General features: G+C 40.9%; 2 protein-coding genes across 2 annotated transcripts in view; both read right to left on the reverse strand.

Moving 5' to 3' along the window:
- Positions 1-23,400, reverse strand: part of LOC116063573 (complement C1q-like protein 2) — a 417,866-nt gene that overhangs the window by 220,447 nt on the left and 174,019 nt on the right. The window lies entirely within an intron of this gene.
- Positions 1-23,400, reverse strand: part of camk2a (calcium/calmodulin-dependent protein kinase II alpha) — a 51,591-nt gene that overhangs the window by 27,142 nt on the left and 1,049 nt on the right. The window contains exons 2-6 of the mRNA XM_031318578.2: positions 20,305-20,399; positions 19,800-19,859; positions 10,745-10,799; positions 8,277-8,342; positions 3,194-3,266 (exon numbers count right to left, since the gene is read on the reverse strand). Coding sequence (XP_031174438.1) covers positions 3,194-3,266; positions 8,277-8,342; positions 10,745-10,799; positions 19,800-19,859; positions 20,305-20,399 — 349 coding nt within the window. The remainder of the gene's footprint in view (positions 1-3,193; positions 3,267-8,276; positions 8,343-10,744; positions 10,800-19,799; positions 19,860-20,304; positions 20,400-23,400) is intronic.

Genomic DNA, 23,400 nt, shown 5'->3' on the forward strand with positions numbered 1-23,400 from the left:
CCCTTGAGCAAGGCCCTTAACCCCAACGGCTCCAGTGGAGCTGCTCAGTGGCCAGCACATCAGACTGTGGTAGTACTGGGCAGCTTCCAGTATGAATGTGATCAGATCAGACTGTGGTAGTACTGGGCAGCTTCCAGGTATGAATGTGATCAGATCAGACTGTGGTAGTACTGGGCAGCTTCCAGTATGAATGTGATCAGATCAGACTGTGGTAGTACTGGGCAGCTTCCAGTATGAATGTGATCAGATCAGACTGTGGTAGTACTGGGCAGCTTCCAGGTATGAATGTGGAACTGTGTGAATGTGACAGGTTGCCATGCAAAGTCTCTGGGAGAAGTCTTTCTGGGCCATGGGGTGCAGTTCCACCGTTGGCCACTAAGCCCATGGTTGCTTTAAGACAAGGCGCTGTTCCTGGGGGCTTGGTGCACACGGGAGACGTTTACCTTCTGGGCTTTCTGCCAGAAATCTCTTAGGTTTAGACAACAAAACTACTTAAGTTAAGTTTAGGAAAAGATAGTGGTTTGGGTTAAAATAAACCCTTCTGGCAGACCGCCCTGAAGGCAAACCTGTCCCATGTGCGAGGGAGGGAAACACAACTGACTTCCTGTTTTAACGTCTGCTGTTTCTGTTTTCAGCTGCTCTCAGAGACAAAATGGCTTCCATGTCAGAGGAGGATTTCTGTTGTTCGGTCTGTCATGAATAGGGTTGGGCATCGAGAACTGATTCCTACTTGGAATCGTTCCAGAAATTACGATTCCAGTGGAATCCTTTCTTTATTGGAATCGTTTGAAATCATTTCGAGGATTTGGTTTCAAATCTGATCATGGGTTACAAATGTAACCAAGCAAGTTTTGGTTTCCGTAGCAGCCAGGCGCTTGTTGTGTTGCAGCTTTGGAGCACAGTAAGCGGCGCTCTAGTCTGGCTTTGAAAAAGCCCGGTAAAACTGCAACCCACCATTGGATCAAAATAAAACTTTCCTCTTGTTTGTGAAATAAGCATGTCACCTGTTACAACTCCACCGCTCAAAGAATCGGAATCGAGAATCGATAAGAACCGCAATCAAAAGGAAGAACTGCAATTGGAATCAGAATTGTTAAAATCCAAATGATGCCCAACCCTAGTCATACAGTCGTACAGAGACGCAGATTAAGGATCAGTTTAAGAAGCTTCACCAGTTTCTAGAAGAGGAAGAGGAGGCCAGGATGGCTGCACTGAGGGAGGAAGAGGAGCAGAAGAGAAGGAGAAGATGGAGGCTCTGAGCAGAGAGATAGCAGCTCTTTCAGACACAGTCAGAGCCACAGAGGAGCAGCTGAGAGCTGAAGACAAGGCTGCAGTGGAAAGAGTCCAGCAGCGCCCCCTGCTGGATGATCCACAGCTGCTCTCAGGAGCTCTGATAGACGAGGCCAAACACCTGGGCAACCTGAGCTTCAACATCTGGAACAAGATGAAGGACATGGTCTCCTACACTCCTCTGATTCTGGCAAGGGAGTTAGCTTCTCCTCACAACGCGTAGCTCCTATTGCGCCATTTTGATGCTACCAAGCCATCAGCTTCCGTTAGCATCCCATTGACTGCCATTCATTTTGACGTCACTTTGACAGAGAATAACTTTACATCTGAAGAGTTTAAAGACTATTTGTCCATTGTTTATTTCTAAAGAAACACGACAATGTATAAAAGGCTCCATTACCTTGTACCTCACGTTATGGCTCTGTAGCAGCAACGATTGGGTCATAACCACACGACTTACTGTCTCATAGTAGAGGAATTACCGTATAGTACAGGAGAAGCTCTCAGGCAGTTTGGACTTCCATTAGCTGTTTAAGTTTAATTACTAATGTTAACTATCATTTTAGTGATCAATAATTAGCCTGTGTCTATGTTATCTCCTTACATATACCTACGCTCTCCGTCTCTGCTAGATTGGGAATGATTGAGATTTCTCTTGGCACAGCTACCAGAAGACTTCCAACTTTCAGACAGGTTGCTCACGTCACATCTATGTCTTCAAGCTCAGTTGGAGGCTGCTCAGTAACGCTCAGCCATCACCGGAAAAGTGCTTCTAATATCCTTCACTGGTCTCCGTCCAGAGAAACAGGATCTGTTGGTCCATTATATACACTGTCTATGATTTCTAGACCCAAACACTGCAGGAACTCACAGCTGGGATGTCGAGGTTGGAGAGAGTACAGTCTGGTCAATGGGTGTGTTAGCAGAGTCTGTCCACACTAGAGTATGGATACCCGAACCGAGCCCGTCGGGACCCAGACAGAAATTTATAGAAAATTAGTAGCATTTGTAAGATCATGTCATCCTGGAATCAAGTGAAAAGACCTGAGAATTGCTACGATGCACTCAGTAAGGTAAAAGAGGTAAGAGTATTTATTTGACATAAAGATGGACTGACAGCAATGCCGTATACTCCGTTAGCAGCCTCCACTATGTGGTTATGATGCACCATGTCTTAAAGCCATGCCTGAGTGTATTCCATTGTCACGGATGACATTCCCTATAGTAAAAGCACCAAGAGATCAATACAAGCAGGGGCACCACCTGTGCTGCCTGGAGCCTCTGTGTTTTCATCTAAAGACGGACCTGGCATCCCCTGGGACTTGCCTTACAGCAGAAAGAGGGAAAACCCCCCTTTTGCGTGTTAGGTGAACGTGATAACCACTACACTACGGAAACCCTGCAAGGGCCAACATGATGTGTTCAGGAACATATAGGAAATACAGGATGGATACCGGAACTGAGCCGGGTCGGGTTGGGACAGATATTTAGAAATTATGTTGGGGTTCGGGTCGGGCTCGGTCACATCAGCATGATAAGGCGTTGAACATTTTAAATTTAAAACAGCTTATTATGTAGTTGCGCGCCTGTTAACGTGTGCTTGTTGCCCCGTGTGAGCTGATGACCTCATCTGTTGACATTTCTGAATGCCTTCCTACAGCTGATTTATAAAAGCTTTCACACAAACACACGGACATGTGTCATTAGTATGAGAAAGACATGAGATTTTAACTGTGACGGGCTCGGACACAAATATCTTAATGCCTGTCGGGCAGGTACCTTCAGACAGACAGACAGACAGACAGGTACCTTCAGAATAGACAGACAGACAGACAGACAGACAGACAGACAGACAGACAGACAGGTACCTTCAGAACAGACAGACAGACAGACAGACTGGTACCTTCAGGTCTCGGTGGACAACGCCCATCTGGTGACAATGCAGCACCGCCTCCAAAATCTGCTGGATACAGTGACTGTGCACAGAGGTCAGAGGTCAAAGGTCAGCGGTCATGATGACGTCTCCTCTCAGTCTGTAGCTGTGTTGGAAACCGTTCCCTATAAGTATATTATTGGGTACCAGAGACGGCCCTTCAGGCAGGATTGTCTATCTGTATCTTAGTTATAGCATGATGGAGCTATAGCTGAGCAGCTAACGTTAGCTAGAGTGGTCTGTCTGACTGAACTATAGCTGAGCAGCTAACGTTAGCTAGAGTGGTCTGTCTGACTGAGCTATAGCTGAGCAGTTAACGTTAGCTAGAGTGGTCTGTCTGACTGAACAGGGACCAGTAATAGTTTGGGATGGAACAAGATCCTAGTCCCAGGTTTCTTAAATCACTGCTACTATGGCCAAATGCACAGCCTGGCAGAATGTACTAATGTGTTCCACGAAATCTTCTGTTGTGTATCACTATGGATGCTATGGATGCTAAGGTTGCTATGGATGCTATGGATGCTATGGATGCTATGGGATGAGGGGTTGCTATGGGTTGCTATGGATGCTATGGATGCTATGGATGCTATGAATGCTATGGGTTGCTATGGATGCTATGGATGCTATGAATGCTATGGATGCTATGGATGCTATGGGATGAGGGGTTGCTATGGGTTGCTATGGATGCTATGGATGCTATAATAATAATAATAATAATAATAATAATAATAATAATAATAATACGCTTTATTTGTATAGCACCTTTCATACACAGAGTGCAGCTCAAAGTGCTTTACATTCGGAACATTTAACACAATAATAGAGAATAAAATAGTAATAAAAATAATACATCTCGAGGCTAGCGCATTATGTTGTTGGAGAAAAGTCAATCAATAAATTTGCCAAAAATAAACCCAACTCACAATATTCTTCAACCAAACAAATGAACACATCTAGAAATAGATTAAAATATAAATGACAATAGTCATACGTCCATTAACAATTCCATCTATTGATGCATATAGTTAGTAACATTCACTTACACAACACAAGATAAAAAAAAAAAAAAGTTAGCCAAAAGCTCTCATATATAGGTATGTTTTTAGGTATTTTTTAAAAATATTCACTGAGCTCGTTGTCTGATGTACAGAGGCAGGGTGTTCCATAGCTTTGGTGCATAGTGAATAAAAGCAGCTCAGCTTGTGGAGCACTTTGGGTATAATTAAAAGATTTGCACTGGAAGATCTAAGTTTCCTTTGTGGTTGATAAGATGCTAAAATCTCAGAGATACATGAAGGTGCTATGCCATTCAGAGCTTTATAAGTGATTAACATAACCTTAAAATCAATTCTATAAGAAACAGGAAGCCAGTGCAGTTCAGCTAACACAGGGGTGATGTGCTCTCTCTTCTTGGTCTTAGTTAAAAGTCTAGCCGCAGAGTTCTGTATAAGTTCCAATTTCTTTATATGTTTTTTTGGGAGACCAGTAAAAAGTGCATTGCAGTAGTCTAACTTACTAGTGATAAAGGCATGGATTAGTTTTTTTGCATCTTGTTGAGTTAAAAAGGGCCGGACTTTGGCAATGTTTCTCAGGTGAAAATATGCTGTCTGAGTAACTTTACTGATGTGGGGCTTGAAGTTTAACTCTGTATCTAAGATGACACCTAGGCTTGTTACTTTTGGTTTGACCTCGGGCGCCAGGTTCACAAGATTACTAAGAACAATTTCTCGTTTTGATTTTGGTCCAACCAAAAGTATCTCTGTTTTGTCATCATTCAGCTTTAAAAAAATGTTGCTCATCCACTGATTAATGGATGTTAAGCATGTGATAAGGGAGCAAAGGCCATCTGGGTTATTCGGTTCCACAGAAATATATAATTGGGTATCATCTGCATAGCTATGGAAGTTGATATTATGCTGACTTATTATGTTTCCTAACGGAAGCATATACAGGGAAAAGAGCAGTGGGCCAAGACAGCTCCCCTGGGCCACACCGAAAGGCAAGTCATGCTTTACAGACACATGATCTTCTAGAATAATCTAAAAATCTCTGCCGGTAATGTAGGTATGAAACCAGTTTAGTACATTATCAGAGAGACCCACCCACTTCGCAAGGCGGTGAATTAGAATGGTATGATCAATGGTGTCGAATGCTGCACTCAAATCCAGAAGAATAAGGATTGAGACTTTGTTTAAGTCAGTAGCAAGTCTGAGATCATTGACTATTTTTAGGGCCGTTTCTGTACTGTGATTTGATCTAAACCCAGGTTGGAATTTTTCAAGGATACTGTTTTCATTAAGGAAGGTATTTAGCTGATTACAGACAACTTTTTCAAGTACTTTGCTCAGGAAAGGTAGGTTCGATATTGGCCTATAGTTACTCAGGATAGTATGGTCCAGATTTGACTTTTTAAGTAAAGGTTTCACAACAGCGGTTTTAAAAGCAGTCGGAAAAATACCTGTTTCTAATGAGGTATTTATTATCTTAAGAATAAAAGGGGCCAAACTGTCATTTTTAGTATAACTGTACATTTTTGAGGAATCTAGTAGGGACTGGATCGAAAGCACATGTTGAGGAGCTGGTTTGAATTATAATCTTGCTAAGCTCCGATTGCGTAATAGTACTAAAAAATCTTAATTTTGAGGGGATGCTTTTGTGTGTACTGTCAAATGAATTACCTATATTGCCAACAGCCTCCTTTATAGAAATGACTTTGTTTTTAAAGAAGTCTGCAGATTCTTTGCATCTTAAAGAAGATGCCTGACTTGATGTGTCACATGGTGTTTGATGTAGTAGCCTATCAATGGTGGAGAACAACATCCTGGAGTTTCCACTATTTTCAGCAATTACCTTAGAGAAGTAGATCCTTCTCTCACTCCGAACAGCTCTATTATAATTTACCATTTTTTCTTTTAAAATGGCACGGTGAACTTGTAACTTACTTTTTCTCCATGTTCTTTCAGCTTTCCTACAGGATCTTTTTAGGTCATGGATATTTTCGTTCATCCAAGGAGTCAATTTGCTACAGGGCCTTTTTTTGTCTTTAAAGGAGCCACTCTATCAAGCAGGACACCTAGTTCACTATTGAAGGCCTCTACCATTTGGTCAATAGAATGATTTAAAATATCTGAATTTATGGAGTCTGCAAGAGCTATGAATTGCTGCTCTGCTTTAGTGTCCAGGAACCGTGATTTAATTGTGGTTTCGGAATGAATTTTTAAGGCATTTAATATAACATTAAAAGATACACAATAATGATCAAACATATTTATATCGCTTACCAATAAGTCAGTGACTTCTATCCCTCTAGAAATGACTAGGTCGAGGGTGTGGCCAAGGTTGTGGGTGGACCCTGTAACATGCTGTTTTAGCTCTAAACTGTCCAATATATTAAGGAACTTGTTGGTTTTAGCATCAGTCGCCTTATTGATATGAATGTTAAAATCACCATTTACAATTATCCGATCATAGCTAGTGATGATGAGTGACATAAGTTCAGAAAACTGGTCGAGGAAGCCAGTCCATAGTTTAGGAGGGCGGTATAAGATCAGTAAGAGTATGGCTGGGTCAGCCCTCAGAGTGAGGGCAATATACTCGAAAGATGAGAAATCGCCAAGATTGACTCTACTGCAGTTATATTTATTTGAGAAGATGGTGGCAATTCCACCCCCTCGTTTACCCTGTCTAATAGAGTGAAAGAAATTATAATTTGGGGGACAGGTGTCAACAAGAGCAGCTGCGCCGTCCGTAGTTAGCCAGGTTTCAACAAGAAACAGAAATTCCAATTGTTTTTCACTGATAAAATCATTAATTGCAAAAGTTTTAGTAGTGAGAGTGCCTATATTTATTTACCCATGTTAGCTGAAAGTGCATCTAGCTTTAAAGGGACATGCTGAGGTATGGAAAGAATATTCGTTAGGTTTCTAATTTTAAAATTGCCTTTTCTTTTCATTATACGCTGGGCAGAAATCAACGTTGGAATAGAACCATAAGCATGTGTTATGTTATTACATGAAGCAGCTTGACCTATGGTAGCAGCAGTAGGCCTACTATATGTGACCCTGTGGAAAACATTTTCAGATTTATCCATTTGTACAGTGCCATTTGAAATAAAACCTGGGGGGGATGAATCTGTGATATTAGTATCAGTAGTGCATTTTATGTACAAAAGATTGTTATTATTAACCCTATTAACTGTGTAATGAGGACAGAAGGCCCTATCTGTGACAACAGTCTGAATGGGAAGATGGACCAGTGGTGGTGTTGATGGCAAGAGAGTACAGTAGGGGGAGCTAGTGCAGCAAAAAGCATCCGTAGCTGATACCAGAGAGGGCGAAAGGGATTTCTGGGTATGTGTGTGTTGTGTAAATAGTCAATCGCGTGGTGAGGACGCTATGGGATGCTATGGATGCTATGGATGCTGTGGATGCTATGGATGCTATGGATGCTGTGGATGCTGTGGATGCTATGGATGCTATGGATACTATGGGATGCTATGGATGCTGTGGATGCTGTGGATGCTATGGATGCTGTGGATGCTATGGATGCTATGGGATGAGGGGTTGCTATGGGTTGCTATGGATGCTATGGATGCTATGGGATGCTATGGATGCTGTTGATGCTATGGATGCTATGGGATGAGGGGTTGCTATGGATGCTTACCTAAATGAAGGTTTACTACACTGGTATGTGCACATGTTTGACACATTAGGGAACTAGCTGGCTTTGTTTCAGGGACAGATTAGAAGTCTGTTTGTTTGGTTTGTTTACGTGAAGCATCCGTCACACTAATAACCGGAGAATCTACCGACCCTACCATGTTTTCACTGTAGGGTCTGAAATCTGGTTTGGTCCTTAAAACATTATGTACTATTTAAAAAAGTTGATAGAGGGAATAGAGAGTGAGTGAGTGAACAGTGAGTGAGTGAGTGAACAGTGAGTGAGTGAGGGAACAGTGAGTGAGTGAGGGAACAGTGAGTGAGTGAGTGAACAGTGAGTGAGTGAGGGAACGGTTTTCAACACAGCTGGAGTGAAAGGTTGATGTATTTCCTACCTGGCGTCAGCTTCACTGTAATATTCTCTGGCTACAATATCTTCAAATAACTCTCCTCCTGTTACCCTGAGAGACAGAGACATACTAGTTAGTGACAGATATACTAGTTAGTGACTTATATCATACTAGTTAGTGACATATATCATACTAGTTAGTGGCATATATCATACTAGTGGCATATATCATACTAGTTAGTGACATATATCATACTAGTTAGTGGCATATATCATACTAGTTAGTGACATATATCATACTAGTGGCATATATTATACTAGTTAGTGGCATATGTCATACTAGTTAGTGACATATATCATACTAGTCAGTGACATATATCATACAAGTTAGTGACAGATATCATACTAGTTAGTGAATTATATCATACTAGTTAGTGGCATATATCATACTAGTTAGTGAATTATATCATACTAGTTAGTGGTATATATCATACTAGTTAGTGACTTATATCATACTAGTCAGTGACATATATCATACTAGTTAGTGACTTATATCATACTAGTTAGTTAATTATATCATACTAGTTAGTGGCAAATATCATACTAGTTAGTGACTTATATCATACTAGTCAGTGACATACATCATACTAGTTAGTGACTTACACTAGTTAGTGACATATATCATACTAGTTAGTGGCATATATCATACTAGTGGCATATATCATACTAGTTAGTGACATATATCATACTAGTGGCATATATTATACTAGTTAGTGGCATATGTCATACTAGTTAGTGACATATATCATACTAGTCAGTGACATATATCATACAAGTTAGTGACAGATATCATACTAGTTAGTGAATTATATCATACTAGTTAGTGGCATATATCATACTAGTTAGTGAATTATATCATACTAGTTAGTGGTATATATCATACTAGTTAGTGACTTATATCATACTAGTCAGTGACATATATCATACTAGTTAGTGACTTATATCATACTAGTTAGTTAATTATATCATACTAGTTAGTGGCAAATATCATACTAGTTAGTGACTTATATCATACTAGTCAGTGACATACATCATACTAGTTAGTGACTTACACTAGTTAGTGACATATATCATACTAGTTAGTGACTTATATCATACTAGTTAGTGACTTATATCATACTAGTTAGTGACTTATATCATACTAGTCAGTGACATATATCATACTAGTTAGTGACTTATATCATACTAGTTAGTGACTTATATCATACTAGTTAGTTAATTATATCATACTAGTTAGTGGCAAATATCATACTAGTTAGTGACTTATATCATACTAGTCAGTGACATACATCATACTAGTTAGTGACTTACACTAGTTAGTGACATATATCATACTAGTTAGTGACAGATATCATACTAGTTAGTGGCATATATCATACTAGTTAGTGACATATATCATACTAGTTAGTGGCATATATCATACTAGTTAGTGACATATATCATACTAGTTAGTGACATATATCATACTAGTTAGTGGCATACATCATACTAGTTAGTGGCTCTGGGAACAGACCGTAAAGACATATATCATAATAGTTAGTGACATATATCATACTAGTTAGTGGCATACATCATACTAGTTAGTGGCATATATCATACTAGTTAGTGGCTCTGGGAACAGACCGTAAAGATACTAGTTAGTGACATATATCATACTAGTTAGTGACATATATCATACTAGTTAGTGGCATACATCATACTAGTTAGTGGCATATATCATACTAGTTAGTGGCATATATCATACTAGTTAGTGACTTATATCATACTAGTTAGTGGCATATATCATACTAGTTAGTGGCATATATCATACTAGTTAGTGACATATATCATACTAGTTAGTGGCATATATCATACTAGTGGCATATATTATACTAGTTAGTGGCATATATCACACTAGTTAGTGGCATATATCATACTAGTTAGTGGCTCTGGGAACAGACCGTAAGACATATATCATACTAGTTAGTGACATATATCATACTAGTTAGTGACTTATATCATAATAGTGACTTATATCATACTAGTTAGTGGCATATATCATACTAGTTAGTGACATATATCATACTAGTTAGTGGCATATATCATAATAGTGACTTATATCATACTAGTTAGTGGCATATATCATACTAGTTAGTGACATATATCATACTAGTTAGTGGCATATATCATACTAGTTAGTGGCTCTGGGAACAGACCGTAAAGACATATATCGTACTAGTTAGTGACTCATATAATACTAGTTAGTGGCATATATCATACTAGTTAGTGACATATCATACTAGTTAGTGGCTCTGGGAAAACAACTTAATACACAGTCAAAAAATAGCTTTGTGAAGTTTTAACGAGCTAACAGAGCCAAAGTAGCACACACACACACACACACAGCAAATTGTGAAATATGGGCCGTGATAATTGGTCCATCTCTATAACAACATGAAGAACAGATCCACTCACAGGTCGAAGATGAGGTAATGATGCAACTCCTCCGAAATGCTGTCATGTAGCCGGACTGGAAGAAAGAAAGAAGGATTTAATGACATCTTTAATAAGAACCACTCATTGCTATTTAACTTGAAGATATCTTTAATATTGAAAGTCAGAGCTTTAAAATGACACCCTGAAAGCACCTGAACGGAAACACTAGGAAACGTTATTTCAAACATTTTCCAGTCTGAACAGAGACTTGATAACACAAGAGGCCTGGAAGCAACAGGCAGCGCCCCCTGGTGGTGGCAGGAAATATAGTCCCAGTTTAAAAACTTTGAGAAAAAACCTGAAAAAGGCGACAAAATGTCATTAAAAATCCCCCCAAAAAACTGAAAAAAAACCAAGAAAACAGGGGTTATAACCCCCCATCTCTACTGTAAGTTACACCTATGGATGAGACTGTCCTTCACCCAAAAACACTCCCACATATGTTTGGTCCCGCTCATCATTTCCGGTAAGTGTACTGACGGACCGTGCAGATGTTTTTTCATGAACTGTACCACCCCAAATCAGAATACAGGAAATGAAGTCTTTGACGCTCAAAGTAACTCTGGGGGAGGACTATGAAGGTAAATATGGTGCAAAACGGGAGAGCTTGTAGAATACGATGTGAGAACTTGCAGAACAAAAAATCTGAACTTGTATGTTAAAATTTGCACTTGTAAAAATTGAATTTGCACTTGTAAAAAATATTCACACACATGTGATCTGAATTTGAAGTCATACAAAGAAAAAAAACATGAGAGCTTGTAAAAAAAAATCTGAACTTGTAAGTTGAAATTTGCACTTGTAGAAATTGTTCACACACCTGTATTCTGAATGTGAAGTTACAGAAAAAATATTCACAAGTGTGTAGATTGATATTTACATGAACACAATGACAGCTGCAAACTTATAATGCAACATTTACTCGTATACTTTTTTTTTTACTCTGGTTCATTTTCCATCACAACCACAACTCAGTGATTACAACCTCTGGAATCTGTCACTGCAACTTCACATATGTGCTCTCTCGCATCACAAAGTGGCCAATCTGCACCTCGACTTTCACAACACTCTTGACGATACATTTGGTGCAAAACTAATTAGTACCTGTGGACTTAGGCTGTGGAGCTCTGAGCTAACAGAACGGGAAAAGCAGGGTTTCTATCGCCAGATGAGGGACAACTCTGTCTGGCTTATATATGTAGCATGGAAACTTGGTGGAATAGCATGCTAGCGTTAGCTAACTAGCAGCCAGCCCGCTTCTAAATAAATACCTTTTAATTATCTAAACACTTTTTAACAGTCAAACTAAAACACTGGCGGTGAGCTCCAGGGCCTGCAGCTGCAGACGGACCGTCATCAGTGGGGATCGACCAGCGTAGCAACACTGCTTTTGCCAGAAAGCTTCGCTGCCGACCTCGACCTGCAGTCGGAGCTCCAGCGGGACACGGAGAGCCCCACATCCCGTAGCAGCGGCCCATCCCCCGGCCATGACCAGAGCTTGCTTTGCTGATGTTGTGCATCCCTGCTAAGAATTGCACCCGCTTGGGCAGAAACAATCATTTCTGCAGAATTCATTGCTGCCGAAAATTGCATCTAGGTAGCAAGGAAATGCTACTACAGAGTCTGATAAAACATTGATGTCTCTAAATCTTCTAAAATTCTAATCAGTATTGATGAACATGACAAAGAGATTTACTATTGCCTAGTTTTTAAACAGTACTTTGCCTTATAAAATCATTATTTTCCCTAGTGGATGCAATTCTCGGCAGGGATGCGAAACTTGGCACCTGTTACCCACTGATGACGGTCCGTCTGCGGCTGCAGGCCGTGGAGCTCACCGCCAGTGTTTTAGTTTGACTGTTAAAAAGTGTTTAGACAATTAAAAGGTATTTATTTAGAAGCGGGCTGGCTGCTAGTTAGCTAACGCTAGCATGCTATTCCACCAAGTTTCCATGCTACATAAATAAGCCAGACAGAGTTGTCCCTCATCTGGCGATAGAAACCCTGATTTTCCCGTTCTGTTAGCTCAGAGCTCCACAGCCTAAGTCCACAGGTACTAATTAGTTTTGCACCAAATGTATCGTCAAGAGTGTTGTGAAAGTCGAGGTGCAGATTGGCCACTTTGTGATGCGAGAGAGCTCATATGTGAAGTTGCAGTGACAGATTCCAGAGGTTGTAATCACTTGAGTTGTGGTTGTGATGGAAAATGAACCAGAATAAAAAAAAAAGTATACGAGTAAATGTTGCATTATAAGTTTGCAGCTGTCATTGCGTTCATGTAAATATCAATCTACACATTTGTGAATATTTTTTCTGTAACTTCACTTTCAGAATACAGGTGTGTGAACATTTTCTACAAGTGCAAATTTCAACTTACAAGTTCAGATTTTTTTTACAAGCTCTCATGTTTTTTTTCTTTGTCTGACTTCAAATTCAGATCACATGTGTGTGAATGTTTATAAGTGCAAATTTTATTTTTACAAGTGCAAATTTTAACATACAAGTTCAGATTTTTTGTTCTGCAAGTTCTCACATCGTATTCTACAAGCTCTCCCGTTTTGCACCATATTTACCTTCATAGAGGACACCCAGACCCCCCCACTATGATAGGCCCCCCCTCCCCTAAAGGCAGATTCTGGCCCATATATACACTTTAATGATCATAAGCATCTCATCATTGCGTTTTTGTGGCGTTGAACAAGTCAGTCTTCCACGACTTGCTACTAAAAAGACGCGAGGCATATTGGATATTTACTTTGCAGACTCTATCGCCAAAAGGCCTTAATGATGAATTTAATCTCAATATCATGTTGTGCTAATTTGATGTTTTTTCATTGTTTGTTGTTTTTTCCTAATTAGTTTATCCTCAGGAACTGATCATTGTACAGGAAGATATGGACTGTTATAATGTAATTTAACCAGTGTAATGATCCACTTTTGAATGGACTGTGTCCTCTCTGATTAAGAGTAGCAACATATTGGGCCAATGACAATGCATTGATCATGAGCCTATAACATAACTGGTCTGATTATCCATTGTTTTTAAATGTACTGAGTGGCATTTTTTCTGCCTTTTCCTGTTCACGGTCCGTGATGGGAGTGCCACTTTGTGAATGAATGACGTCATTCAAGAGCCGGATCTCATTGGTCCTGGTTAGTCAACCAAACTATTTAAGGCTATGGTTGAGGTGAATGTGTGAATTTACCAGATGAAGGTCTGAGACCGAAACGTATTTTTCAAAATAAATTATTGCTTGCGTAATGGTCAGTGTGTGGGACTCTTCTCTAAGTAACTCAATAAAAAAAAATTGTTGGACCAATTAAGTAAAATCGGATAATTTCCCACGGCACACAGGACGATCTCTCATGGCACACTACTCTGCTGCGGCACAGTGGTTGAAAATCACTGCATTAGACTACACCACTGGCGCCACCACTAGAAATGTGAATATAGGTCATAATTAATGCAAGTCTCGACTAATTACAGGGCTTTACTTTTTGTAACTTTATGGACAAATTCATGAAAACAGCCGTGTTTAAAGATACAGTTGAGTTAGTGAAGTGGTGACATATTTCATGCATTCATTCACCAACCATCGGCCGTGGTTTTACTTTCCTGAGATTTAAAATGTGACCGAACACAAAAGACAGAGGAGCAGTTTCACTGCAGCAGAAAGATCATTACAGACGCCTAACAGGCTGTGGAAACTCTGGATTTATTGTATAATAGGAAGCTGCCCACACACACACACACACACACACACACACACACACACACACACACACACACACACACACACGCACACACACACACACGCACACACACACACACACACACACAAATCCCATTGCTGTACTGTGTAGGAGTTTTTCGAGAGAAAAACCTGATTATTACTTTCTGAGTGCTTTCACACAGGTGTGTGTGTGTGTGTATGTGTGTGTGTGTGTGTGTGTGTGTGTGTGTGTGTGTGTGTGTGTGTGTGTGTGTGTGTGGGAGGAGAGAGGGTTTGATGCCTTCACCTAAGGACACTGTTGCCTAGCAACACACACACACACACACACACACACACACACACACAGAGTTGCGTAACACTCCTCGGTATCTGTGGAGCATCGGCTGCCCACACAGAGCTCTGATTGGACGCTGGGCTCAGCTGCAGCCTCCTGATTGGCTGCTTGGGTCCACGTGAGGTCACATTTGAACTCTGAGTCTCTTTTTACCGCATTTTGGTCACTTTTTTCAACAGACGGGCACTTTGTTGGTGTTTTTTGTCCTCGGGGTCAAATCTGACCCATATTCAAACAGTTTCTATATCATAAATTTGGGTTTTCTATCAAACAAATTGCCCAAAAAAATAACATGGTTGGTTCCCTACAACGCTCTTCACAAATAAAATAACTGATCAGTTCACTACTTTCATTGAATTTGGGTGTTGTAGTCAATTTTATAGCATTTAAAGTCAAGAAAAAGTGATAGCCTGGGAAAACCCTGACAAAATTCCGGCAAATTTGAGATTTGAGTCGGGCTTTACACCAATCACAACCGTTGAGGAGGGCTCTACACCAATCACAACCGTTGAGGAGGGCTCTACACCAATCACAACCGTTGAGGAGGGCTCTACACCAATCACAACCGTTGAGGAGGGCTCTACACCAATCACAACCGTTGAGGAGGGCTCTACACCAATCACAACTGTTGAGGAGGGCTTTACACCAATCATAACCATTGAGGAGGGCTTTACACCAATCACAACCGTTGAGACAGGCTTTACACCAATCACAACCGTAGAGACGGGCTTTACACCAATCACAACCGTTGAGGCGGGCTTTACACCAATCACAACTGTTGAGGAGGGCTTTACACCAATCACAACCGTTGAGACAGGCTTTACACCAATCACAACCGTAGAGACAGGCTTTACACCAATCACAACCGTTGAGGCGGGCTTTACACCAATCACAACCGTTGAGGTGGGCTCTACACCAATCACAACCGTTGAGGAGGGCTCTACACCAATCACAACCGTTGAGGAGGGCTTTACACCAATCACAACCGTTGAGGAGGGCTCTACACCAATCACAACCGTTGAGGAGGGCTTTACACCAATCACAACCGTTGAGGAGGGCTTTAAACCAATCATAACCGTTGAGGCGGTTGTCGGTTGTGATTCAAAGTCGACAAACGCTGAAAAAAGTGACAGACACATCGGGCCACAAAAGTGTTGAAAAAGACGACCAAAACGTCAATAAAGGTTTTTCATTCAAAATTTAGACTCAGAAAAACTAACAGGACGACAACGGGAGGTTATTAGTGGCCTGACACATGAGAAAATAACCAGAAAATGTTGTGGATTTGGACATTTCTGTTGCCGGTTCCTGTTCTGTATATTGATTTTGTGTATTGAGTTAGTTTTCCTGTTTTCCTGTTCTTTGTATTAGGTTCTGTTTCCCTATTTGTATTCTTCTGTTTAATGGATTGTTTCTATACCAGGGGTTTTCAAACTTTCTGTGTGTGTGGACCACTATTTGTAATCAAGAATTTTTGCAGACCACCTCATAATACACATAATAAAATATGTCTAATCCGCACCTCTTAATAGGCCTACTAGCACTAAAACTATAACTGGTCATCACATCAGAACAACAGGCTCGTTAAAAGAAAGTTTACTGCACACAACGGCTGCCACATATTTAATTTATGGGGTATATATAGGTTATCAGGTTCATTTTAACAACAGGCTTATTTCCATAGTAATGGAGTATTAAATCTATACAGTAATAAGAACACTTGAATATAGTCAAAATTTCAAAACCTTTGGCGATTTTAGGGTTAGGGTTGAGCGCCACTAGCCTATTTTAGTAATCACACAATAACTTACAATATCAATATACATATTCATTTTTATGGGAATTTCCTGGTAAAATGAAGGTTAAAAAACTATTTCATATTTTAATATTTGTTTTTGCTTTTCCACGGACCACCTGCAGTACCCTCACGGACCACTAGTGGTCCACAGACCACAGTTTGGGAATGACTGTTCTATACAGTGGGTTTTGTCTCCTTGTCTTTGAGTGATTTTCTTGTCTTGTTTTGTATTATGTTCCGTTTCCTGTTTTATTGTGATAGTCTAGTTTTCTGTCTTGTCATGTCTAGTTCTACTTCCTGTGTTTTCCCGCTTGTGTGATTGTCTAACCCGCTCCACCTGTTCCTCAGCCCTGCTGTCACCTGTCCCGTGTTTGCTCGTTACCTAGTTTATTTAGCCCTGTGTTTCCTTTGTCTCTTGTCAGATCGTTTTGTGTCCGTGTGTGTCCTCGTCCTGTCAGTTTGTGCGTTTTTTTTTAGTTTTCCTGGTCAGCTTGTTTTCCGGTGAGGGTTTCCCGTGAGTTTTGTGCATTCTCTTGGACTTCCAGTTTGCCTGCCTTTTTGTTAATAATCCTCCGTTTGAACCTGCTCCTGCCTGCCTGCTCTCTGCGTTTGGGTCCTATTATCCCCTGCCTCGTAACAGAAAATTCTAATTTTTTGGAATTTAGATGTTTATTAAACCCGTTTACAAAATCCCAATTTTTTTTTTTTGCCATATGATTTTGTTTATGATATATTTTTTGTATCATGTTTGATACATTGGGCATTTTGGGCAACGTTTTGCTCACAACAATGTTAATTTTAGGTACAAAAATGTGTTGTTGTTGAGCCCTCAACTTCCATGCTTGTCTGGGCTCCACTTTGATCTTGATCCCTGCTATCTGAACTACCATCATCATGCATGGCCTCAGGAGTCCATTCCTCCTCCTCCTCCTCCTCCTCATCATCATCATCATCATCATCATCATCATCCTCATCCTTCTCCTCCTCATCATCATCATCCTCCTCCTCCTCCTCCTCATCCTCCTCCTCATTCTCATTCTCCTTCTCCTCCTCATCATCATCATCCTCCTCCTCCTCCTCCTCCTCATCCTCCTCCTCATTCTCATTCTCCTCCTCCTCCTCCTCATCATCCTCCTCATCCTTCTCCTCCTCATCATCATCATCATCATCATCATCCTCCTCCTCCTCCTCCTCATTCTCATTCTCCTCCTCCTCCTCCTCCTCCTCCTCCTCCTCCTCCTCCTCATCATCCCCTGACTGCGCCATGTCTACTATGGAATGATGATCCACTAGAGGGCAGAAAACATTATCAGATCATATTCAACAGCTGTTTAAGGACATTATTGATCAACTTGAGAGAGAGGTTTCACTAACTACATATGATACTAATGGTTTTACATCTTCTCGCCTTTCTCAGCCATGTTTTCTTTATTTTTATAATCTTTATGTTGCTTTTGTCGACATTTTTGTCATATTTCTTAATCTATTGACTGGCGCCCTCATACCTGCCTAATACCTGCCTAATATTTGCCTAATACCTGCCTAATACCTGCCTAATACCTGCCTAATATTTGCCTAATACCTGCCTAATACCTGCCTAATATCTCTCTAATACCTGCCTAATACCTGCCTAATATCTGCCTAATACCTGCCTAATACCTGCCTGTACTGCCTAATATCTGCCTGATACCTGCCTAATATATGTCTAATACCTGCCTAATACCTGCCTGTACTGCCTAATATCTGCCTAATACCTGCCTAATATATGTCTAATACCTGCCTAATACCTGCCTAATATCTGCCTAATATCTGCCTAATATCTGCCTGTACTGCCTAAACCACCGAGCGCTAGTACTGAGAATCAACGTACTGTCATTAAGTACACGTTTGAGGTACTGTCCTTGAATTTTCTCTGTGTGTGCTGACCTTTGACCCCTGTCGACGTGTATAACGGAGCTCAGAGCTGCAGTGATTCAGAGATCACAGAGAGGAGGAGGAGAGACCTCGTCTCCATGGCGATAACAGCTCCTCATCAATTAGTAACCACGCGCCGGCTGCCGTTGGCAACACCGACACACACATAATTCATCTTCATCAGCAGCCAAACACAAGATACTGTAAACACATGCAGTATCTGTACACACGTGTAGTATATGTACAAACATGTAGTATCTGTACACATGTATCTGTACACACATGTAGTATCTGTACACACATGTAGTATATGTACACACATGTAGTATCTGTACACACATGCAGTATATGTACACACATGTATCTGTACACACATGTAGTATATGTAAACACATGCAGTATATGTACACACATGCAGTATATGTACACACATGTTGTATATGTACACACATGCAGTATCTGTACACACATGTAGTATCTGTACACACATGTAGTATCTGTACACACATACAGTATATGTACAAACATGTAGTATAGGTATACACATGTAGTATATGTACACACATGTAGTATCTGTAGTATATGTACACACATGTAGTATCTGTACACACATACAGTATATGTACACACATGTAGTATATGTACACACATGTAGTATATGTACACACATGCAGTATATGTACACACATGCAGTATACGTACACACATGTAGTATAGGTACACACATGCAGTATATGTACACATATGTAGTATCTGTACACACTTGTAGTATCTCCACACACATGTTGTATATTTACACACATGTAGTATATGTACACACATGCAGTATATGTACACACATGTAGTATATGTACACACATGTTGTATATGTACACACATGCAGTATCTGTACACACATGTAGTATCTGTCAGGGTCACACATTGCGGCGCAATAGCAACCATAAACAACTCTGGCTCTAGCCGTTTGCTGCTTCCTGATTGGTGCTGGATGGAGTGTGTGTGTGTGTGTGTGTGTGTGTGTGTGTGTGTGTGTGTGTGTGTGTGTGTGTGTGTGTGTGTGTGTGTGTGTGTGTGTGTGTGTGTGTGTGAGAAAAATGTCACTTAGAGCACCTTCAAGATTTCTGCACACAAAACACGTTTTTTATAAAATCTGAATACTTCTTCCATGGCTGATCATTACCTCTAAGTACATGTAGTAGTAGTAGTAGAAGTAGTAGTATGTATGTATGTATGTATGTATGTAGTAGTACTCACCGATGTTGGAGTGTTTCAGCAAACGGCAGATTCGAGCTTCACGGTCCAACTTCTGATGATCTGAAAACACAAACACACACAGAGAGCTCAGAATACCGGGAATGTGCAGAACACAGACACACAGACACAGACACACACACACACACACACACACACACACACACACACACACACACACAGACACACACACACACACACACACACACACATACACACAGACACACACAGACACACACACACACACACACACACACATGCACACAGACACACACAGACACACACACACACACACACACACACACAGACACACACACACACACAGACACACACACATGCACACAGACACACACATGCACGCACACAGACACACACAGACACACACACGCACGCACACAGACAGACACACACACAGACACACACAGACTGGTGTTACTACAGCAGGGGGCGCTCTGCTAATGACATTTAAAGTTTGGCGTTGCCGTGGAGACTGAAACGGCGTCCTCACCTCTGGCAGAGAGCTTCTTGGTGTTGATGATCTTGGCGGCGTACTCCTGACCCGACAGCACCTTCACACAGCGGCGCACCACTGAAAACGCTCCCCTGGAAACACAGCAGGGAACCAATCAGCTTCTCACAGACACAGAACAACTCCTCCTCCGTGTTAGTGGACGGGACGTCAAACTAAAACAGAGAACTACACAAGGGGGTAAGCGTCTGTCAACAAACTGTAGCTCCTATGGCGCCATTGTGATGCTACCAAGCCATCACCTCCCGTTAGCATCCCATTGACTGCCATTCATTTTGACGTCACTTTGACAGAGAATAACTTTACATCTGAAGAGTTTAAAGACTCTATTTGTCCGTTGTTTATTTCTAAAGAAACACGACAATGTATAAAAGGCTCCATTACCTTGTAGCTCACGTTATGGCTCCGTAGCAGACGTTTTTATAAAAATAGGCTAACGATTGGGTCATAACCACGAGACTTACTGTCTCATAGTAGAGGAATTACCGTATAGTACAGGAGAAGCTCTCAGGCAGTTTGGACTTCCATTAGCTGTTTAAGTTTAATTACTAATGTTAACTATCATTTTAGTGATCAATAATTAGCCTGTGTCTATGTTATCTCCTTACATATACCTACGCTCTCCGTCTCTGCTAGATTGGGAATGATTGAGATTTCTCTTGGCACAGCTACCAGAAGACTTCCAACTTTCAGACAGGTTGCTCACGTCACATCTACGTCTTCAAGCTCAGTTGGAGGCTGCTCAGTAACGCTCAGCCATCACCGGGAAAGAGACTTCACTGGTCTCCGTCCAGAGACACGGGACCTGCTGCTCCATTATGTATACTGACTATGGATCTACACGTCCAATATGAGTTTCCCAAAGATGGTTTCTGTAGTTTTAGGGAGTTCTGATCGTGCGGTTTGTTTTTCTGATTGATTTGGGTTTTATCAGTTATTATTATGATAAACAGCTGGAATTGACTCCTGATTGGTCGGGCGGGTGTGTGGGTGGGACTTGGATTCCGCGGAAAAATATTACAACTTTTTTCAAAAAAAAAAATTGTATGGTATGTATGTTAATAATGTTGTATGGGATGTATGTTAATAATGTTGTATGGGATGTATGTTAATAATGTTGTATGGTAATAATGTTGTATGGTATGTATATTGTATGGTAATAATGTTTGTATGTATGGTAATAATGTCATATGGTATGTATGTTAATAATGTTGTATGGTAATAATGTCGTCTGGTACGTATGGTGATAATGTCGTATAGTATGTATGTTAATAATGTTTGTTGGAGCCAAAATTATGATTTAATTGTTTATTTTTATTTTGATAAATTGTGCATGGATGCAGTGACATTCGCAGTAAACTGGACTCATTGTGAGCTGATAATTAGTGTTGGTTGATCTTGGTGCGTGGCATATCGTCGCAGCCTTTTGGCAATCAGCTGATTAGGGCAGTAATTAATCAGCTGGTGGATAAGAGCCAGGAGCTGTCATTGAGTTAGGGGCCCTTGGTTTGGAGCCACACGGTTTTTTGACCGCTGTTTCAAGTACCGTGCAGAACAGAACGTGATTGTGAGTTGAAGTTGAAATTGTTTTTTTTGTTATATCTTTTATTTTTTGCTCAGCTGTCAGTGCTTTTGCACCATCTGGTAAGGACAGGTCATTATTTATTTGTGGAAAAGACGAAAACGTATCACATTAAAGTTTGAGTGATAAAGAGAAATAAATGTGTAAACAAAGGAAACCAGTGGAGTTATTGAGTCTGTTTAAAGGAGAATTCCGGTCGATTTCAACACGTAGCTCTGTTGTTTGTAAATGTGGAGTGCTGTCAGTAGCAAACAAACCGAAACCAATCGGTGCTGCCTACACCATGTTATCCTCCTGCTAGCGTTAGCACCCAACAGGCTTAAACAGGGCAAGTTTTAAACGTGTTTTTAGCCTCTAAACATGCTCGAAATGTTATTACAAGTGTCTACCCATGTGAAGTGATTCCTTCCGAGGGAAGACAACAAATTTGACTGGAATATTGGATTGTATGAGTTTGACAATCGACTAGTGTGGACTTGACCGGAAAACATGAAATAAACAGAGGTATGTGCACTGGCTGGATTAACACAACTTTATACCTTTCTGTCACATCTACTGCAGTCAGATTCGCTCTGTTCACTCAGAAGGAATCACTGCACATGGGTAGACACTCGTAATAACATTTCGAGCATGTTTAGAGGCTAAAAGCACGTTTCAAACTTGCCCTGTTTAAGCCTGTTGGGTGCTAACGCTAGCAGGAGGATAACACGGTGTAGCCAGGATCGATTGTTTTCGGGTTTTTTTGCTACTGCCAGCACTCCTGAATTGGAATTCATTGGGATTCTCCTTTAAGCGCGTCAACCAAGGCGCATTCCAAAGGACAAAAAAGGGAACTAAAACGTTGCCTGAAAGTTGCTCCCACAATGTTGAAACTCAACCTACGTACTTGGTGATTGGTGCATACATACCCAAACAATCATGCTCAACATGAGTAAGAATACACAATAAGTAAGGAAACAGGGCCTGTGTTTTATACGTCTCTCTTCAGATCGCACGCGGTATCTGGCGCCGAGCAGCGTGCGCGGTATCTGGGGCCGAGCACCGCGCGCGGTATCTGGGGCCGAGCACCGCGCGCGGTATCTGGGGCCGAGCACCGCGCGCGGTATCTGGGGCCGAGCACCGCGCGCGGTATCTGGGGCCGAGCACCGCGCGCGGTATCTGGCCCGGGCGTCACAGTGGGAGGAGTTGGGAGACTCTGTCCCAGTGCATTATGGTAAATGTAGTATCCAGTATTTTTGGACAAAGTCCCTCACATTGAGTGGTATTTTAGAGAAGAGATTACTGCTTCTGAAGTTCACGTTGGTCTAATTAATCACAATAATAATGTTAATAATGAAATTATAAATAATAATTTCTTTCTTTGACGTGTGAAGCGAGATTCTCCAGAAATATTTCTGTTTCTCTGGAAGCTGATTCTGCTCTCTGCCACCCACACACACATTATGTAAGAGACCTGGCATTGTGTGTGTGTGTGTGTGTGGGTGGTGAGTGGG

Source organism: Sander lucioperca, chromosome 13 (assembly GCF_008315115.2).
Source record: "Sander lucioperca isolate FBNREF2018 chromosome 13, SLUC_FBN_1.2, whole genome shotgun sequence".
Classification (NCBI taxonomy): domain Eukaryota; kingdom Metazoa; phylum Chordata; class Actinopteri; order Perciformes; family Percidae; genus Sander; species Sander lucioperca.